General features: G+C 43.8%; 1 protein-coding gene across 3 annotated transcripts in view; it reads right to left on the reverse strand.

Annotated features, from left to right (window-relative positions):
* Positions 1-21,500, reverse strand: part of AHCYL2 (adenosylhomocysteinase like 2) — a 174,923-nt gene that overhangs the window by 53,437 nt on the left and 99,986 nt on the right. Inside the window, exons 1-2 of one of the 3 annotated variants that reach the window (XM_006120333.5) lie at positions 14,125-14,266; positions 9,504-9,612 (exon numbers count right to left, since the gene is read on the reverse strand). In XM_006120333.5, the coding sequence (XP_006120395.1) occupies positions 9,504-9,612; positions 14,125-14,178 (163 nt within the window). In that variant the 5' untranslated portion in view covers positions 14,179-14,266. Of the gene's footprint in view, positions 1-3,945; positions 4,090-9,503; positions 9,613-14,124; positions 14,267-21,500 lie in introns of those variants that run through there. The other 2 variants (XM_075925413.2, XM_089778071.1) reach the window with 2 other exon arrangements.

Genomic DNA, 21,500 nt, shown 5'->3' on the forward strand with positions numbered 1-21,500 from the left:
CATGCAAATGAAGCCCGGGATATTCCCGGGCTTCATTTGCAACTCCGGTTGCCCTCATTTGCCTACCTAGCTCGAACTAATGAGCTAGTATAGACATACCCGAACAGATTAAGGACTATTTAGAAAAGCTGCACGTGCCCAAGTCCACGGGGTCAGATCTAATGCATCCAAGGGTGCTGAGAGACTTGGCTGATGAGACTGCAGAGCCACTGGCCATTATCCTTGAAAAATTCTCAGCGATCGAGGGAAAGTGGGTACCCCTGGATAATTGGGGAAAGGCATATATCGTGCTCATCTTTAAAAAGGGGGAGGAGGAAGATCTGGGGAACTACAGACCTGTCAGCCTCACCTCAGTCCCTGGAAAAATCATGGAGCAGATCCTCAAGGAATCCATTTGGAAACACCTGGAGGAGAGGAAGGTGATCAGGAGGTCAACATAGATTCACCAAGGCCAAGTCACGCCTAACCAACTTGACTGCCTTCTGTGATGAGATAACTGGCTCTATGAACATGGGGAGGAAAGTTGTGGATGTAATGAACCTTGATTTTAGCGATGCTTCTAATATGGGGTCCCATGGTATTCTTGCCCACAAATTAAAGCCAACAAATTTACGGCCTAGATGAATGGATTATAAGGTGGACAGAAAGCTGGCGAGATTGTCGGGCTCAACTAGTAGTGAAGGATACCTCGATGTCTAGTTGGCACAGCTGGTATCAAGCACAGTGCCCCATGGATCAGTCCTGGGACCAGTTATGTTCAACATCTTCATTAATGATCTGGATGGTAGGTTGGTTTGCACCTTCAGCAAGTTTGCAGATGACATTAAGATTGGGGGAGAGGGATAGGATCCAGAGTGAACTAGACAAATTAGATTTTTGGGCCAAAAGAAATCTGATAATATTATCAAGGACAAGTGCAGAGTCCTACACTTAGAAAAGAAGAATCCCAAGCACTCCTAAAGGCTTGGGACCGACTGCCTAAGCAGCAGTTGTGCAGAAAAGGACCTGGGGATTATGGTGGATGAGAAGCTGGATATGAGACATCAGTGTACCCTTGTTGACAAGAAGGCTAACGGCATATTGGGCTGCATTAGTAGAAACATTGCCAGCAGAATGATTATTTCCCTCTATTCGGCACTGATGAGGCCACATCTGGAGTATTTTGTCCAGTGTTGGGCCCCCCACTACAGCAAGGATGTGGATGCACTGGAGAGAGTCCAGCAGAGAGCAAAGAAAATGATTAGGTGGCTGGAGCACATGACCTACGAGGAGAGGCTGAGGGAATTGGTCTTATTTAGTCTTAAGAAGAGAAGAACAAGGAGGGATTTGATAGCAGCCTTCAACTACTTGAAGTGAGGATTCCAAAGGGGATGGAGAGAGGCTGTTCTCAGTGATGGCAGACAACAAAACAAGACACAATGGTCTCAAGTTGCAATGGGGGAGGTCTAGATTGGATTTCAGGAAAAACTATTTCACTAGGAGGATAGTGAAGCATTGGAAAGGGTTGCCTAGGTAGGTGGTGGAATCTCCATCACTAGAGGTTTTTAAGGCCAGGCTGGACAAAGCCCTGGCTGGAATGATTTTGTAGGGGTGGGTCTGGCTTTGATTACGTGTTGAATTAGATGACCTCCTAAGGTATCGTCCAACCCTAACTAATCCTCTGTGAGTCTATGAATACAGCTGTAACCATGAAAGTACTTCATGGGCCAAAAACTGAATTTTCTTTCCATGAAATTCAGAGATTAGATTCTTATATAAGTAGGCTTAGAAATATTAGATTTGTATTGGTAAATGTTGGTAAACTTCAATTTCACTGTACACACATAAACCAATAACAAATTTTGACCAATGATAATCTAAATTTCAAGAGTCAAAGAAAAAAGATGCTGAAAAATGAGAGTATGATTTAGATCTCAAAAGTCTATGATCAGTAAATTGTTGTGACACACACACCTCCCCACCAGTTTCCCACAACTCTTTAAAAATTAAACAGATAAAATTTGGAGAAATGCTTAAAACCCATAACTTTTGCATCTGTGAAACATTTAATTGATAAGAATTAAAAAAAGATTTAAAATATACATCAATATTATCCATCAGAATTACAAAAAAGATCAATTTTTTGCCATACATATCAATGAGAGTCACTGGGCAAACCATACTTTGCCAGAGGTGTTCATGCTTTGTTATGAAAGATCTAGGAAAGCATCTTCAAATTGTATGCAATAGGACATGGTTACAGACAAAGAGGCAAATAGGAGCTGGTTAGCAAGTAAGTAGCAGACCCTAGAACCGTGATGTCCAATACGCTAGCCGCTAACCACGTGTGGCTATTTGGCTGGTTGAGTGTGACTAGTTGGCTCACAAAATTATTTACATGTTCAGAATAATGTGGCTAGTTTGCTATAATAGTAGTGGCTACTGCTTCAGAACTGGTTGGTTGCCACAGCCCTAGAAGCAGGAAAATTCCTCTCTGTCTTCAGTTTAGTGGTAGAATTTTTAACGAAGTACTCCTTGTGAGGTACCCCGATAGCATGCCAGTGACCTATACAACTGAGAATCTTTGAAGTGATTTAAGGGGGGTAAGGCATTCTGTTCAATTGTTGGCAGCCTATCTCCAGAGATCCCTTCAGAAATCCCAACCTTAACTAAAAAAGGATCATTTGATAAATTCGATCACAAGAGAGGTCTTTGCCACTTTAAAAAAAGCAGACCGAATGATTACCTTCTGTAACTAGCAATAGCCTAGTGACTGAAAGTTGAAGTGTTTAGATGATTCTTTGGTGATTTACATGACATGAGTCTGGAAGGTCTCATTCAGTCCCATTCCTGGGGGACTGAGTTTACATCACAAGACCAGCATAACCTTTACCCATTCTGCACACATATGCCTGGACTCAATGCACCTGTCAACTGAACTCCCCTTTTGGTGCTAGAATTTGTCCCTCAAGGTCAAAGATGAGGCACATTTATGGACATCACCAACCTGCAGATGCTACTATCCTGAAAACAAAGGGCTTCAGATGCCAAGGTTGTTAACCCAGCACTTTGCATTCGTTTTATGAACACAGATTCAACTGCTGAAGCTGAAGAGGCAGAGACTAAATGCATGAAACAGAGGAGAGTTCACAGGAAATCACTCAGAGCTCTGTCAGCTATGGATCTGGAGCATCCACAAACTGAAGAAATATTAGTCAGACTAATTAGACTAATAAGCTGTACAAATGACACTCATACTCAATATTCATATTAGAATACTGATCAGCTCTCAAAGAGTATTGTAAAGACTGTGCAATGTTATATTAGATCACAGGTCTTGATTAGAAATCCTGTTCGTGCCAGCTGAAAGCTTGTGTTACCATGTGGGAAACAGTTAGGTTTAATACGGGGTGGGGAACCTCAGGTGCGGGGGCTGGATGCGGCCTCTGGCTTGCCTGGATCCAGCCCCCGAGGCTCAGGTCTACAGAGGGTCTAGAACACACAAAATCTACTAGCCTGGGCCCCACTAGGCTCTGGTGTGCGAGGGGAAAGTCAGGGGCCAGTCAGTGAGAGCTTGGGGTTTTGCCGGGGGGAGGAGGGGTTGGGTTTGTTTGGCTTCTCACTTGTGAGCAGCCTCCGACTGATTTGTCCCTGGGGCAGCAGCCCTCAGCCCCAAAAAGGTTTCCCAGACCTGGTTTGAGACTTCGCTGAGACATACTTGCCTGTATATCTGGTATGGTGAAAACTGACCGTGGGTTAATCTTTATATGGGAAGAACACAGCATGCATTTGTTCCTCTGCACCTCCTAGGAACCTACTGTGAGGAAATATAGCTATTGTAGGAGAAACAGATCATCCCCCCACCGCAGGGTGAGTGTTCACACAGTACCAGAGTAAAGCAGTGGGTTATAATACTAAGAAACACAGCAGCCCAACACAAACATGTGGGTGAAAACCCTACTACACCTGGAGGAGCTAGCCATATCTTCATTGCTTCCTTGGGGGCAGAGAGAGTTTCCTTGGCCTTTGCCTGTGCTGAGCATAGCAGGGAAGAGCCCACACTGAGCTGCAGGGGCCTCTCCTCTGCAACAATAGAGAGAGAGTCCACACATTAGAAAAAAACTGCCCCCAGTCATTAATGATCAAGCACACTTTTAAATAGGCTGCCCCCAAGCCACAAGGTGAATTCTCCATCTATTATTATCTATGAGGAGAGGCTGAAGGATTTGGGCTTATTTAGTCTGCAGAAGAGAAGAGTGAGGGGGGATTTGACAGCAGCCTTCAACTCCCTGAAGGGAGGTTCCAGAGAAGATGGAGAGAGGCTGTTCTCAGTAGGGGATGGCAGAACAAGGAGCAATGGTCTCAAGTTGCAGTGGGAGAGGTCTAGGCTGGATATTAGGAAAAACTATTTCACAAGGAAAGTGGTGAAGCGCTGGGATGGGTTCCCTAAGGTGGTGGTGGAATCTCCATCCCTAGAGGTTTTTAAGTCCTGGCTTGACAAAGCTCTGTCTGGGATGGCTGAGTTGGGGTTGGTCCTGCTTTGGGCAGGGGTTGGACTCGATGACTCCTGAGGTCTCTTCCAGCCCTATGATTCTATTTAGAGAGCATGAAGCAGATAGAGCCCTTACCCCCAAAACGTTGTAATCTCAGTCAGAGAAACTGAGATAATGGTTCAAGTATGAGACACTGCCAGGGAAATCAGCGTAGGTGGCTTCTTAGAGGGGTGGGTTTGCGGAAGGGACAAGAGAGGAAGGACATTTGGACTACACAGCACGGGAGGCTGTCCCAATCGTAGGGGAAGCAAGACAGGCCAGAGAGCCAAAAGAGGGAGGAGAAGACAAAGAAGGTAGTCACCCTACAGTAAGTGTGGTTTTTCAGTCCATGTGGATCCCACCATGATCATGCCTCTCGTGCACGATTGGAGATTTTGCATAACAGTCTGTCAAAGGTGCGTGCCCCAGCTGCCACCTTGTGCTTCTGTACATGGGCATAAGGTGTGATGCAGCCTCAATCCTGCCTCAGTTCAAAGCTCATGGTGCTGAGCGCTCTGAATAGAAGCGATGGAGGAGTCGGTCGTGGGCACCCCAGTTACTATAGGGTAACAATTCTCTGAGTACATCAGCGTAGATTCCACTCTAAGTGCCTGGCAAGCAGTATCCTCCCTGGATAGCAGGAAAGAATATTTCCAGCTGCATTAGTCAAATGATAATTGAAGCACCGCCCTCCTCAACTTAGCATCATAGAGCTGGAAGAGACCTCAGGAGGTCATCAAGTCCAGTCCACTGCCCAAGGCACAACCAATCCCATCTAAATCAACCCAGCCAGGGCCCTGTCAAGCCAAGACTGAAAAACCTCCAAGGATGGAGATTCCATCACCTCTCTAGGGAACCCATCCCAGTACTTCACCACCCTCCTAGTGAAATAGTTTTTCCTAATGTCCAACTTGACCTCCCACACTGTAACTTGAGACCATTGCTCCTTGTTCTGGCATCAGACCTGTCTATCATGACAAGATCATAAGCTTTAACAAAAGCCAGTGGGTTGCTCCATGGAGATGTCTTGCAGATCTCAGATACTGACACATTTTGGAAGGAAAACGATTTGACATACGGTGTATCTATCAGCTGAGATCCACTCAGATTCTCTGTCATGAGATGGCTTCTCTTTTTGATGAGTGGGATAGAGCCATGAACAGGTGAAGAGACAGGCTCCGCCACATTACAGTAACAGAACACGGTTCTTGAAAAATCTGGAGAGTGTAGCTGCTTCTCCCCTAACATTGAACATTGTTTCAGGAGAAGCCTGGCAGCTTAAATGATTGATTGAAGTGAAATTCTCAGTCCACTTGTATGTAAGAATTTAGGGTGTGGTCTCAACACAACTTTGGGCTCTATGGAAGAATGCATGAGGGGGTTCGACTATAAAGACTTAGCCTTGCTGAACTTCCTGGCTGTGGTGACAGAAACCAGCATTGAGCAATCCAACAGGACCTTGAAAAAAAGATGCTCCACACCTTTCATGAGGCCTATGGTGAGATTCCATATGGGAACTGGGCTTCTAATATGTGAATAAGTAAAACAGGAGGCCCTTGAGGAATTTTAATACCTCTGGATGCTTAGAAAACTAAACACAACTGTATTGACAAATGGCAAGTTGATTTTACTGCAGAGTGGAATTTGAGAGAACTAAACGTAGGTCCAGCATGTTTTCAGTGAAGCATGTATTTCAGGATCCTTGCTATCAGAATCTCTCCTGGGTCCCAATTGTATTGGATTGCCCAAGGAAAAGCCTTTTCCATTTGGAGGACTGCTTTCTAGTAAACGACTTAATGCCTGGTAAGAGACCTTCTCGAGCCTGTCAAGAGCAGTCCGTCTTATCAGAGGGGTAGCCGTGTTAGTCTGAATCTGCAAAAGCGGTGAGGAGTCCTGTGGCACCTTATAGACTAACCGAAGTGTTGGAGCATCAGCTTTCGTGGGCAAAGACCCACTTCGTCAGATGCATGTAGTGGAAATATCCAGAGGCAGGTATAAATATGCAAGCCAGAATCAGGCTGGAGATGACGAGGTGGATCCAATCAAGGAGGACGAGGCCCACTTCTAGTAGCTGATCTAGAGGTGTGAATTCCAAGAGAGGAGAAGCTGCTTTTGTAGTTAGCGAGCCATTCACAGTCTTTGTTTAATCCAGAATTGATTGTGTCAAACTTGAAGATGAAGTGTAGCTCAGCAGTTTCTCTTTGAAGTCTGGTCCTAAAGTTTTTTTGCTGCAGGATGGCTACCTTTAGATCTGCAATTGTGTGTCCAGGAAGACTGAAGTGTTCCCCTACAGGTTTTTGTATGTTGCCATAGTATGTTGTCCCTCTTAGTAATATTCAACCAGCCAACATCTAAGAAGTCAGGTGCCACAATTGCAGCTTTGGGTGCATTAGTTGACCATGATTTTTAGGTATCGCATTTGGGTAGACTGGGAGATGGACATGGGGTGGGCTGCACATTTGCAATCAGTCTAACAGTCCAGTGTGCCTTGGTCGGTAAAGCACAATCAGCGTGACCTTGCTCAGTCTGATTTGGGATATTAATCTGGGTATCAGGGGAATTGGTGGAAAGGCATATAGGAGATCGAGACCATTGTAACAAGAAGATGTCTAGTAAGAAGCCCTCTCTGGAGCAAAAGTTCAGTCAGAAGCGGACGTATTCTGTAATGAATAGGTCTATTGTGGGAGTCCCTCATAAGTGAAGCAATGGTTCTATGATAGAATTCCATAGCAACCCCTTCTGGTTGGTTACTACATATTTGCTTATGGCAGACCACACCCAGCGGTACGGGTGAGGTGACTTCCAAAGGTCATGCCTACCAAATTCATGGTCCATTTTGGTCAATTTCACAGTCAAAGGATTTTTAAAATTACAAATACGATTTCAGCTGTTTAAATCTGAAATTTCAGTTTTGTAATTGCAGAGATCCTGACCCAAAAAGGAGTTGTGTGGTGCGTCACACTTCCCCCTGCTTTATAAATATTAATATGAATATGCACAACTTGAAGATGCATTAGGAAAAATGCACCATGTAACATGCCAGTTGAAAAGCTACAATCTGCTGAATGTGTACATTCTATTTCTGTGCATTTATCATTCTGGCATATGAAGTTAGAAATATGAAGTGTGAATCTGTTTAAATGTGCTAAGAAGGGCCATTAGTGACACTCTCTTCCCAAAACGAGATAGAGATTGGCTCCTAGAAGCTTATGAAGGCAAATTTCACCAAGCTCAATAGAGCCACAGCAGCATGCCAGAGAGTTATAGCAGGCTTATTTGAAATTGGCCAGTCCAGAGACATTGCTGATGTGATGGTGGCTGAGTTCTATAGGGAGAGCCATAGCCACCAAGATCTTTCTATTGCATTACCCAGGGATATCTAGGGAGAGGATTCTCTGCTTAAAGAAGATACAAATATCCTGTCCAGTGACAGAGAAGAGGAGCAGCACTGAGGTGAATGGCATTTTTGGTAGCAGGGTCTGCTCGATACTGCTAAGTACCTCAGTTCTAAATTCTTCCAGGGGCGTGCTCAGCATCCGCAGTGATTCTGTTGAAGACATACATGCTGAAGGTTGTCATCACTTTCTCTCGGTGCTCAAGTGGTAGGTGATCCCCTATCACTATCTCTTTCATGTTGTGTGATGCCCAGTAGTTTTCCCTCTCAAGTCTTACATGGTCGTTTCTTGTGGGAAGACACAGAGCTCCCGCTGGAGTCTTTGCCCTTGTGTTCAGGGAAACCTCTCTTAGTGCTGAACTTTGATATTGCAGGTGATGGCTCAATATTTTCTCAGTGCCATCTTCTCTGGACTGGCTTTCGGAAGATCATCTGTTTGTTACCTGGTATCTGTCTCCCTGAGGTCCAAAAAGACCTTCAAGGATTGCTCCAACAAATGACTCCTCTGTTGTGCATCTCATAGCTTGCATCTCCTGAAAGAGAACCACCAGCACACCTGGTACCTACCATATATGACTCTGTCCCGAACAGAAGAGATATCCACTACGCCTATATTAATGGAATTAGCCTACTGCAGGAAGGGTAGGATTTGAAGCCCACAGGCTTAGAGTTTGCTGTGTTAAGGCATCCTGAACAGGGAAAAAAATCACTCCAAACAGGCTGAGTTCATTCATAGCGGTTCTTCAAAGGAAGCAAAAGAGGACTTATTTTATTTATTGTTAAGACTTCTGAGAGGTTTAGTTGGAGCTATAGAGTAGCAGCTTTGACATGCACTAGGTTCTATCGCACAACCATAGGCAGATGGAACTGAGCCACTCCACCCTTTATGCCTTCGTATAGATTAAGCATGTGCAGCTCTAGTGGACGCTGCTGTTCATAACAAAAGAACATACATAAGAACGGCCACACTGGGTCAGACCAAAGATCTCAAGCCCAGTGTCCTGTCTGCCCACGGTGGCCAACGCCAGGTGCTTCAGAGGGAACAAACAGAACGGAATTATCATGTGACCCAATCTGTTGCCCATTCCCCGCTTCTGACAAATCTGCTGCCTATTAAGTTTCTGTGTTCAAAAGACCGATCTTGTGCACACAAGTGACTATAATGGAACCCTGACACATACTTAAAGATCAATCAGCACAGCTCACATGGAGGAACAAGATAAAATACAAGTACAGTCATAATCTGAGTGTGAAGTTGCACAAAGACTGGGAAGGCCAAAGGAGCTAGAAAGACATATAAAGGATTTGAGAGGGAGCAGAGTGTTTAGAGAGAGACAGGAAAGCCTAAATTTGAGTTTTAAATCTGACTCTGCATAAGAAATCCATTTAGTTTAGTATCCAAGAGCCAACTGTATATAGAATCAAGAAAATTGCAGCACATCCTCTCTTTGCCTCCCTTCCCAAATCTCACAGAGGTAATAAAGGAGACACTACGAGATCCCCAAGCTGCAAGCGAAGGCCCAGCAGACATATAGACAAAAAAGCACTTGCGAATTAGAGAGGAACATGAACATAAGGGAGCCGGCAATGGTACCTACCTGAGCTGTAGCTATCTGTAGATGACTGAGAGATGGACCGGGACAGAGAACGGCGACCAATCTTCGTTGGTCGCTTGTTAAATTCTTGCTTTTGGTCAGCAAACTGGATCTGTTAAGAAAGAACTCCCAGTTATATGTAGTATAAAAAAACCCAACAACATTGCCTGACAGAATAAGCTAATCCTAACAGCCTCAAAGACTACATTGTGAGGGGCTATTCACATTATTTCAGTGGAGATAGAGAAGCAGTTTCTATTACATAATAGAGGTATTAATTTGGGTGCATCTTAGCACACATAGCGTAAGCCCATTTCTCCTTCACAAACACTGCAAACTCAGGATTAAATCACTTTTACCAACAGGCACACAAGTTAGAAGAATAAAGATATTTCTGTTCCAGTAACTTGTTTTTTCTAAAACTGAAAACAGTGCAGGTTATTAGTCATAACAGAGGCCCTCAAAAGTCTGTAGAATTGAAGATTATTTTATCGAGCAGAGGTCTGACAAGAAATATGGAGAGTGTGAGATGCTAGCTACCTGCTCTACAAAATACTAAATGGCCGAAATAAAACAACCTTCACAGCAATCGCTCACACAATGGATTATTTAGGATTTGCCATAGAAGATGTGGCTATTGCAATTCTGGGGTGTGGCACTTGTAGAAACACCCAGCCTCTTGACCATCTAAATGTGGTTGCCACAAAGTCAAAAAGGAGAACAAAGTAATAGCTGGATCATACAGTAAAGAAAGGATCACATCATCTTCTCTAGGGTGGAAAACAACAGCTGCTTAACACTGTACAGGAAACTCTTATGTAACAGGTCAAAAAGTGAAAGACACCACTTACAGCTGACACTCCCATAGGAAATTTCTGTTAGAAAACTGTAATTCTCCAGATCAGAATTTGGCCAAGATACTGAAACTAATATTCTGACACTTACAGGCAACGCGCTAGTAGTGAACTGTGGTATAAACGCTGTATGGTGTGGACCAGTCTTTATTCTCCCCCTGTGAATAGATGTGTTTGTTTAACTAATAAAATGATGGGAAGAGAGTGGTAACTGCCAGCCCGACAGATAGTCTGGGATCTGAGACTCAAGCAAACTTTCTTCCATCTCAGGCATCACCACCAATAATCAAAATCCTACCGGCTATGTTAGGCTCTTAGCAACAATTGGGCAATCCCATTAATTTCAGTGAATTTATATACAACAGACTGGAAGATGGAAAATAATTCTTCTGTAGTACATGGGGGAGGAGGGGGGCGGAGGGTCTCCTTGAGTTGTCTTGCCAAGCTAACAGAAATCAAAACTTATTTTTAGTTCATCAGGTCAGCAGATCTCTTCTGACCACATGAAGCAGACAGAGCTGCTACGATGGCACCATTTTTATATAGACACGATTCAGAGTAAAACCACACTGGAAGCATTACAGAAAAGGCTCACCATCCTCTTCTGCCAATGTGCTTCAACCCCTTTATGGATGTGATAGGGACTGACTGAAACCATATTGTACGTAGGCAAAACATACGTTGGATAGTAACAGCTACCAACAGGACCAGATTTTTTTTTTACTGGCGGGCTACCAGAGACAGCTCCATCACTCACTGCCTACTCCCAGACCCTCCAAGCCTCTAAAAAGGTGCATCTTATAGCTTTCAGCAAAAGGCTCTTTATTAAATAGAAATTCAACTTATTTAGAACACACAAAAGCAATCCGAGTTTCTCATTTTCCTAGCTACACTTCTCTAGCAAATGTTCACCCCGAGCACAAGGTGCTCTTCAAGCACTGAGCTAACATCTGAGGTGGGGACTCAACTTTTAACAAACAGGGAAATTAAAACGAAGACTTCATCTGACTCTTGCAAGATTACAAAGCAATTCAGTGGCAGCATCAAGGACAGACACTAAGTAGTCTACTTCCCTATTCCAATCACTAGTAGTATGCCACAATTTAGCAAACATTGCAGAGCACATGTCTATTAGTCACAGATATGTTTTTTATGCTAGCTAATTTTTAACATTTTTTGCGTGCTAACATGTTAGCGCTCTCTTACTGAAATGGGAAATAATTCTTCACTTGAAAATTAAGAATAAAGGGCCAGATTCTTCACTGGTATAAATCATCAAAGCTCCATTGATTTCACAGGAAACACTGCACCAAGAGAGGATCTAAACAATAAGGTTAAGCATCTACATCTTCAAAGCACTGTAAAACCATTAGTGGGAATGATTAACCTTTTAAGATATTTCAAGTAGTTAGTTTTGTTTAAGGATTTCTCCTAACTGCCTGGTACTTGACTCCTTTCTGGGAGCAGCTCAAATTGAAGGACAGTATCTTAAGCTGTAATGCTCTATATTGCCACAAGGGACTGCTCACCTTACAATCCCACTCTCTCACTGCTTGCATTAGCAAGTGCAGGGAAGGAATAATATATCACTAACCAGTGGTTCCTCTGTACAATTTATTAGGGATCCTGACTAGGTCAGACTAGACCACTTCATCAGAACATGGCCATGACATGAAGCCTGGTAAGCAGGTAGGGATTACTGGGGCTGATCTGGGGATCTTTCAGGTTTCCAGGGGGAATGCAGAGAACTGTTTGGGAACTTTGGCAGGGCCATGGGGCTAAAAAAATTATTCAGCTGCAGTCACAGCTATGGCAGAAAGGCTTGTAAGAAGGTTTGCGACAACCACCCAGGTACTTCCTCTGATAATCCTACAGCTAGCATTTACTGAACATCTGACAACAAACAGAAAACTGCAAGTGGTCATTCAAAGTAAGGTGAGAATCAGGTTCCACATCCAGCCTTCAAGCAACTCTACTCCTTGTGAAAATGATTCTAGGCACACTACTGTGTGCGCGTGTGCCACACTGGTGGGTGTGTGCGTACACACAGATTGCTGTTTTTCTATAAAAATGCTCTTTTCACTCAGACAGCTCCCTCAATGACTGGAGGAGCTTCACCCCATCAGATTATTGGCAGCAAATGATGCTCTAGGAAAAGTTAGATATGCTAAAAGGCTACTAATAAGGACAAATAACTTGAATTGCACAATACAGAACAAAAGCAACCTTCTGTTAAAATTCTACTGCACATCTGTTCAAGGATTTTCAACGAAAATACTGTAAAGAGTGCAATCATATATTATAGGTCTCTCAAAGCACTTTTTCCAAAGTAACACAGGAATGTAAGTGACTTGGCCAAATTAGAGAGTAAACTAGTGACTAAGTTACGCAGCACTAGAACCCAGGTCATGTTACTTACCACATCTCGGCTCTAACTCAAGAATCCTGACGCAAGTCAAGAGTGACTGACTACAACAAGGCACTGAACCCCAAAATATGGCAGTTATCTACGAAACCAAGAGCAGCACTATAGTGATGATACATCTTCCTGTCCAGACATCAGTTGTGCTGTAACTAGCATAACATTTCACCAAGTGCCTCTGATGTAACTATATCTTTCCACTCTTATTCACAGTCCTGTGTAGGTCAGTAACTCAAATTTAGTTTCCGTAGGACAATTACTGGAACCAGCTTAGTTTAGTTGCATGTTATATGTGTATTTCTTACCTATATGTGTACACACAACATGATGGTGATATACACAATCATATTTTGTGGAGGTATGATTTTTTTTTAAATGTCAATTTCTAGATCAGGAGTGCAGTTTAGAATTGAAATCTCTGCAATAGAGGCATGCCCTACCGACTAAGTGAGATTTTTAACCTTCATTGTCAGACCATAATTCTAATTTAAAACACTATTAATTCACAGCTTGTCTCCACAATGCTGTGCTACCCCGAGAAAGAGCTGTTTTCTGGCTGCACCTGAGACAAGCTACCCCCATACTCTGTAATCAGGTTTCTCCCTTGCTATTTGAGACCAACACAAGCAAGGATACTGATTACATGTAGGTCTTGTTTATCCCAAGGAATAAAAGTCCCTCTCAAGGTAACAGTGTTCCAGGAGAGTTTATGCTCAGGTGATAAATTCTGAGACCCTTAAAACCTACAACCATTTGGATTTAGGAGACTGATCTGCTTTGACCACTTGTGGTTATATATACACTGCTTCTAACAGCCATGTAGATCGGTGGCAGGAAGGAATGATTCAGACTGGAATTGTTACCAGAGCCACAAGGGTTAATGATTTCTAAATGCAGGTGCATGCTCACTTCTTTGTAAAGAAGTGAGATAAAGCTCCTCTCTTCCCAAGGATGCTGCCTACGAGTCCCATTTTAAGACCAGCTCTGCACCGATTCACAAAGTTCAATAGCATGTATGGCCATCAGCAGCTCTGGTTTTCACATACTGGTTTGTCCTATACAACCTCCCCGCCCCCAATGTCCATTATACTCTCCCATAGCACGGCACGGTCTGAAGAGAAACGACTGAACAGCTCTAAAATAACAAGTTCAGCTCAAGCAGCGGCAGTTAAACCCCCATTCCCAAGAGGAAATGGACAGACACAGATGCATTCTCTGGAGACTATGCTGCATTCACACCAGGTGAAGGGGCTTAGCCGATACCAAAAGTAAGTGACTGGAGAGAGAGACAAACAATTGCACGTTGTTCTAGAAAGTCTACAGTACAGTACCTAAAGGTTGCCCTCACCTGGGCTTTAATCCCTGAATCGCCATTCACTTTGTATTTCTTCTTGTTCGGCATAGCGTCACTAGCTACAGCCCTTCTGCAATCCTTCCAGTCCAGTGTCCTTTCTGGCCATTCATTTATACATCCAGCATCAGAAATCCTGTCTGCTCTGGTTTCAAGTCTCTTTTTTACTGGGGGGTGGAGGGGAGTGGAGGAAGGCAGGTAAGGAGAGGGCTAGACTTGCCTGGGTTTCCAGCTCCCTCTCCAATAGCCCATTTGGCAGGGAAGAACCCCAAGATTTAATGAGGCATTTCTGCTAGCATCTAACAAACAAGTCCCGGCATTTTTTTCTTTTTTGTTTTACACCGGGTTACAATGTTCCCTGACCTCTAACCCATTAGCAGCAGTTTCTAACATGGCCTGACTTGTGCATGCATAACAATTGCTTATTTATATAACCGGTACATTTTCTTGCTTGCTATAATTAACTTGCTAATAAGGCTCTTTTTAACTTGGGTTCGCCCCCACCTCCCTTTCCCAATGTCAGATGATTACATTAACTGAGCCTCATTAGAACAAAATTAACTAATGGGCAACTAAAACAATGAGGGCATTTGTTGGGTTGGTAAATGTTTTTCAAATGATGTTAACCCCCTATGGCAGCAAGCACAGAGCTCTCTGTCCTTGGGAAGGTCAAGCCCTCTGAGTGCACAGGGTCACTTGGGGGGACAAGACGAACACATAGCTGCTGCTGCTTCAGAATCCCTCTGTTGCTATGTTAGAGATTAGGAATGTTAAATTTAGATTAATCAGCTAATCGAATAGTCGATAAGGGAGCTTTCGCCTTTGAAGTGTAGCAACAGCCCCAGGGCTGATACTACACTTAGGGTGGCCAGGTGTCCGGTTTGGAACCGGGTGATCCAGTATTTGATCGGGAAACCAATTGAGAAAATAGACATGTCCGGTATTTTCTAAATAAGATGTAATGTCAATTGTGATGTCATGTCAAGTGTATCAGATATTTTTGTTGAAACCATCTTTCACCTAGCTACACTTCAAAGGTGAAAGCACTGAGGGAAGCACAGGGCCAGCGGGGGACTCAAGTAGTCCCCTGCTGGCCCCGTGCTCCTGTGGCATTTCGAAGCGGCAGTGCCACATGGAACCTGGGGTCAGTGTTTTAAAACGGCAGGGTCTGGCCCCAGGCTCCACATGGCGCTGCCGCTTTGAAGCACCCCTTTCTCCCCCCACCCTTTGCTGCCTCTTTCTGATAGAGCCAGCAAGGGGGAAAGGAAGCGACTAGTCGTTCACATCCCTATTAGAGATACCCTCCCCTCCCCCCCTCCTCCGTGTGGGAAAGGGGAAAAGGAGAAGGGACAAAACAGGCACAGAAAGGCACTGGCAAACAGCACTCATGCTAGTGTCACACAGGGGCACAGCTGTGTCACACATTTCCTAAGCACAGGTTTCCTCATGTGTAATACCAGACTTGAAACAAGAGAGATTTTCATTTTCTTTCTTAATGGGTAAGATCATCATTCCACAGCCAGCTACTCTGACATGGACATGGTCAAGGCTATTGGCTGCTCACAACATCAGTGTGTTTGGCCAGAATATTTTATACTAGGAGAGTAATAGTACACAACTGGATTAGTTAATGGCAAAGTCTAAACAAATATGGCAAAGTGCATCTAGTTTTCCACCTTCCCCCAGTACTCTATGCTCTCACCAGATCCTGCCCTGAGTTCCAGTAATGGAATGTTGCTCTTCTATAGCACGTTTCCGTAAGAGGATCTCCAAACACTTAAACAGTAAGAATTACTGCATACCTGGGAACCCTAGCTCCTCCTCCTTTGCTTTAAGCATTAGACAACACTCCACCACTATGAAATTTGGGTGTTATAATATTCAGTTTCATTCACTGCTGAATGTTAGCTACTGCAGTTCTAGAGCAAAATGGTGCAGCTGTTTAATGGAACACCACCCCACAGCTTAGGACAAAGTGAAGAAATAGATTATATTCAACTGAAAGTGCACAGGGGATTTGAAAGGCACAAAATTATTCCACCAGGAAATTTACCAGGACATTGGGCTTAACACCACTGCTGCATCTCAGGCTAGTTCTCCATAACGAAAAAGGTGTGATTTTATGGTCTTAATGTAAAATCCTAAAGAAGACTTTTTTTTACCTTGACATAGCTATTCAAGGTAAACAAGTAGAGAATATAAGGTTGACCTCCATTAAACAGAGTGAAGTTAAAGTTATATGCGCCATGTCTCTACTAAGATTTTACATCAAGAAAATTCACTCAAACAGCACTTTCAATATAAAAAACACCACTTTATTCAGCAAAGAGAGAGATTAAGACACCAAAGCTTAACACCGCCTATAATCTAAAAACAACTTAACCATCTTGCCAGGAAAAAAGGTTGCAGCATGCTTGTTCCTTGATGTAGAGAACCACAAAATGTAGAGAACCATAAGCAGTCCTACTAAAGTCCAGCATTGGACCACAGCTAAAGACCATGGTTAACACACATTATGAATCATTTGTTCTACAAAAACAAAAGAGCTTTTAACAGTGCAATGTATCGGAGGGTGGACTAGATGATCATGATGGTTCCTTCTACCCTAAAAGTCTATGAGTCTGTATGTTTAGACTCAAACATTGTCGGAGGACCAGATTACAACCTCTAAGTGATCATGTTGTGTGTATGGAATATTTTTTATTCTTGTTCGCTTTGTTAATTGTAAACCTTAATGTATCATTACTGTATACCAATAAAAACAGTGTGTAATATACAGGAGCAAATGCTGAAGGAAGAAATAACTTTGGAAATGTCTTGAGTACTTGATTTTGGAAACAGTGCTTGCAGTAACATTAGCTTTTTTCACTTAACAGCTCTAGTTTCTTTTAAGGAACAAAGAAAAAGAAACAGTGGATACTAATTTTGTGCAGCCTACATGTTTATGGGGATTTGCTAATGGAATTTGTAAATTCCTTGCTCCACAGCAAACGGACTTGTGGAAACAAAACGGGGCAAGCTTTTGAGTACAGGCAGTCCCCGGGTTACGTACAAGATAGGGACTGTAGGTTTGTTCTTAAGTTGAATTTGTATGTACGTCGGAACTGGTACATATTGTAGGGGAAAACTCTAGCCAAACATTTCTCCAGAGCTCAGTTTTATTCTCCCACACCTCACTTCCCTCAGTCCTTTATTCTCAAGCTGAAGTGTCTGCTGAGAAAAGCCGCTCCACATCTCCCTGGTCTGCTGGGGGGGGCGCTAGCTTCGCGTCTCCCTGGTCTGCTGGGGGGAAGCAGCTAGTGCGGGGGTGCCTCACCCCGTTTGTAAGTAGGAATCCGATGTAAGTCGGATCCATGTAACCCGGGGACTGCCTGTACTCTACAGCTAATTGGTATGTAACAATCACTAAGTTCTCTATACATGCCAGGTTAGATGTTTCATAGTCTAGCTATTATTTAGTTATTCCTTGTGAGAAACATGGTAAGAACTTCTCTTTCCAATGGGAAAATTCCCAGCCTCTCAGAACACTCAACAGGGTTAAATGATTTTATTCAAACTTCCCAAAAAGTTCTATCAAAATGACAAACTTAAGGCAGAGAACAAGTGATTAGCCTCCCAAAACATTTAGAAAGTTATGAAGCTGTGTAAATAACAGGATTAAAATGGAAACTCTTTGGCAACTTCACCTACAGTGGTTATGACCAGCATGATTATTATGATAATACTTTGCCCTTTGAGATATACTAATAGGAAGTGCTATAAAGTGCTTTATTGAGTGCTCCCACTACTCCGGCGAGGAAGGTATTATCCTATTAACAGATGGAAAAATAGAGTCAGAGACAGGTATGCAACTTGCCAGAGCGCATAGTGAGCAAAGACTGGAAGTGAACCCAGGACTCCTGCCTCCTTACTCCCAAAACTGTGCTTTAGCCACTAGACTTGTGAAGAGTTCCCAGTGACTAAGATCCCATCACTTTTCATGAAAGGAAAACAATACGCAAGACCCTGGTAACCAGGAGAGATGCTTTATATCCTATTCCACTTTCCTACATGAAATCAGAGATGTGTGGTCTTAATAGCCGTGACAGCTCCAAAGCACACAGAACTGGTTTGCTGAGGTAGACACAATGCTTTCCCTCCACTGTGACACAACAGCTGCGTGAAATGAGTATAAAATGTGAAGGTTAAGTTCTTTAGTTAACTTTAACCCTGCCTTCTTCCGCTATGTTCAAAAGACTTATGGGTCACATCCTTTATGAGGAGGGAGCTGCGTGTGTGTGTGTATCAAACTCTCTCATGCCTGAAATTAACGTGTAATCCTGACAACGCTACTTGTGGAGCCAAGGCCTATGCTAAAGCTTTAAGTGTTTAAGATTCCAGCCCTGCAGCTAAAATGTCACATGGAGTCTAACTCAGCAGATTAACGCGTACATTTTAACCCTTTGCATTTCTGAAGCACAGTCTAAACTAAGAGTCTTAAAATGCGGCTAACTGACTAGTCGACGGAATTTCCATCGACTAGTCGATAGGCACTTCCTCATTCCTTCTTTGAAATGTACATGGCATGTCTGCTTTGAAATGCACTAGAGTCTCCAGCAGGGGGGGGGAAGGGTGACTCCTCAGCTGACCCTGGGCTCCACGACTGCCCCCTTTGAATCGCACAGAGGCGGCGTTTTAAAGGGGCAGCCCGCCACACAGTTGATCCGCAGATCAGCTGTGCAGAGGCGGCCTTGGGGTTTCAAAGTGGCAGCGCCGCTATGCGGCACTGCCACTTTGAAGTACACCCCCCCCACTTCCCACTTTGTTGCCTCTATCTTATAGAGGCAGTGGGGGGGCGGGGGGGGGCGGGGGGGGGCGGGGGCGGTATCAAATAATTGAAAGACTATCCAATAAGCAAGTGCTTATTGGATAGTTGACTAGACGACTAGTCTTTAACATCCCTACTCTGAACTTCTCCTAGTAATCTATCTTCTTATCCAGACGTCTTGCAGTAGCCATGCCCTTAGCTGTCTCGGAGGCCACAGACATTCATCTAGCGCAGAGGTCCCCAAAGTGTGGAAACCACCCTCCTAGGAGGGCATGGACAACCAGCCTGGGGATGCAGCAGGGCCCAAGCCAGCCCCCTCTCCTGCTCTATTCCTGGCCCAGGGATGAGGCTGCGGGCCAGGCTTGGAATGGAGTTGCACCTGGCCTCAGGCCTGGCTGCCAGGCCCTGCTGCAGCCCAATTGCTAATTTGATCTTGCCCCTGCCCTCAGCTGCAGCACCAGCTCCTGGCCTCACACGCACCTGGCCATATCCCCAGCCATGGCTCTGTTCGCCAGCAGCCAAGGCCAGGGGTAGAACCAAACCTGATCACAGGCCAGCTGCCAGTCCTCACTGCAGCCTGGCTGTGGCATCCCTTCTGCCCTATTCCCACACATGGCCATGGCCTCAAACCCAGCTGTGTTCCAAGCTGTGGCCCGGGCTTTGTGGGGGGAGGCAGGAACACATGGACAGAGTAAGAGGGACATGATCCTCAAAAGTTTGCGGACTGTTGACCTACAGTATTCTAGTACACTTAGACTCTCACTGCGGTGTACCAGACCACCGCCTAGACTGGTACAAACTCCATCTTGAGAGATGAGAATATTCTATCACTTCACAGGAGACCCGGGATGGAGGCTGAACTTGGTCCTCAGATTTCATGGATGCCTGTGCCAATGGGGAGGTGAAACATGATATATTTCAATCCCACCCTCACACTCAGTGGCTTGCCCAGACTACATCCTGCTCAAACAGGTCCTAGCAAACCAATAGAACAGTCACACTTCGATGTCTGAAAAATCACTCCCCCTGACTGCAGTTGTTAGGCTTCTTCAGTAAAAAACCTCTCCTCATTGCCAGACTGATGCAGCTCCATTGGTGGAAGTGCTAATGGATGTAAGATTCCAAGCAGATGCTAGGATGTTATCACTATGTTCATATGTACCTGTTCAGAGCAGGCTTGTGTAATACAGGTAAAAATGCTGCTGTCTGCTAGTCCCTAGCCTACATTAGTGTTACCAACATAGCAATCATGTTTGGAAGCGTGCTGGTGGGAAACTTTTAAAAATCGGTGTCATGTGGACAATGCCAAAGAGAGACTGGGACAAAGAAATAGATAAATATTTACAAATGGAGAAAAGTGTTCCCCAAACTTGTTACTATGTCTGTTTGTAGCGGCACGGCAACAGGTGAGGCCAAGTGGCAAGGTTCTTCCCACATTATTTAAAGTTGCTCAGGTAACAAAAGGCTTTGTCTTTCACTGTATAAAATCATAAGACCATAGAAGTTAGAGAAAACACCTGTTGGGTCATTATTTCCCCCAACAGCGCATGATTAAGCATGGCTGTTATACACAACTAAAAGTTTTGAAGCTGGGACCTTGTAGCACACACTCCTTACATTTTTTTCCAGAAAACATATATATCCAGATAGCAAAGTGAAACTATTGGAGCCCTGCTAGTAACCACCACATTTAAGCTTATATTTTTGCTAGCACGGCTCAGATCCCAGTATGAGTACGGCACTTGCTTCTTTGCCAAGAGGTCTACCGTAGGCATTATAAATGACCAAACTAAAATCTAGTCTATAAACATAAATCCCTATTTGAAGATAAGTGTAAAATCGACACTTCTGATGTGTCAAACGAGGGGGATCTGTTGTGCAAAGTTTTATCAATGCTGACCTTCAAATGTAATAACTACTTCCTGATAGTGTGACAAAAAAAAAAAAAGATAAGTTGGGAGTAAAGTACAGTAGAGAATTTCATTCTATAGAAAGCCAGCAGCCAAGGGATAGAAAATGACAGGTTAGTAGTAGTTACTGGAAAACTTTTAGTGACTAGCAAATTCTGTAGAGAGACTAATTAACACTGAATTATTGCAGAAGACTAACAAAGCTCAAACCAAGTCATAACAGGTTCTCTGAAAAAATATTTTCTAGCGTTAAGTATTTACATCAGACCAGTGAAAATACTGTTTTCACCAGTGACTATTTACAACACTTGTTGCTGCAACCCATTTTAAAGTACTTACAGACAGCCAAATCTGTCATGATAATGTTCTAAAACAAACCAAAGGCCTTCCTTAGAAGAGCTGATAGGACTCAGCTTTTCACACAGAAAGAAGTTAGGCTGTAAAACGTGAATAGCAATCTGTGAAGGAGTAGTAGCTCTTCATATAGCACCATCCATGCTTTTGCACTAGGGTGGCTCACATTTTTCAATCCACGGTAGCTGCATAGACACTCTCTCTGGTGGAAGCTCCCCCCAAGCTTTAACTGTTCAAGTGCTGGCTGGTTTTCTAAACAGAATCATAGCTGTCAACCATATCAAGAACTCCTAGTGCCAAAG

This window comes from Pelodiscus sinensis, chromosome 1 (genome assembly GCF_052426305.1).
Source record: "Pelodiscus sinensis isolate ZL-2025 chromosome 1, ASM5242630v1, whole genome shotgun sequence".
NCBI lineage: Eukaryota > Metazoa > Chordata > Testudines > Trionychidae > Pelodiscus > Pelodiscus sinensis.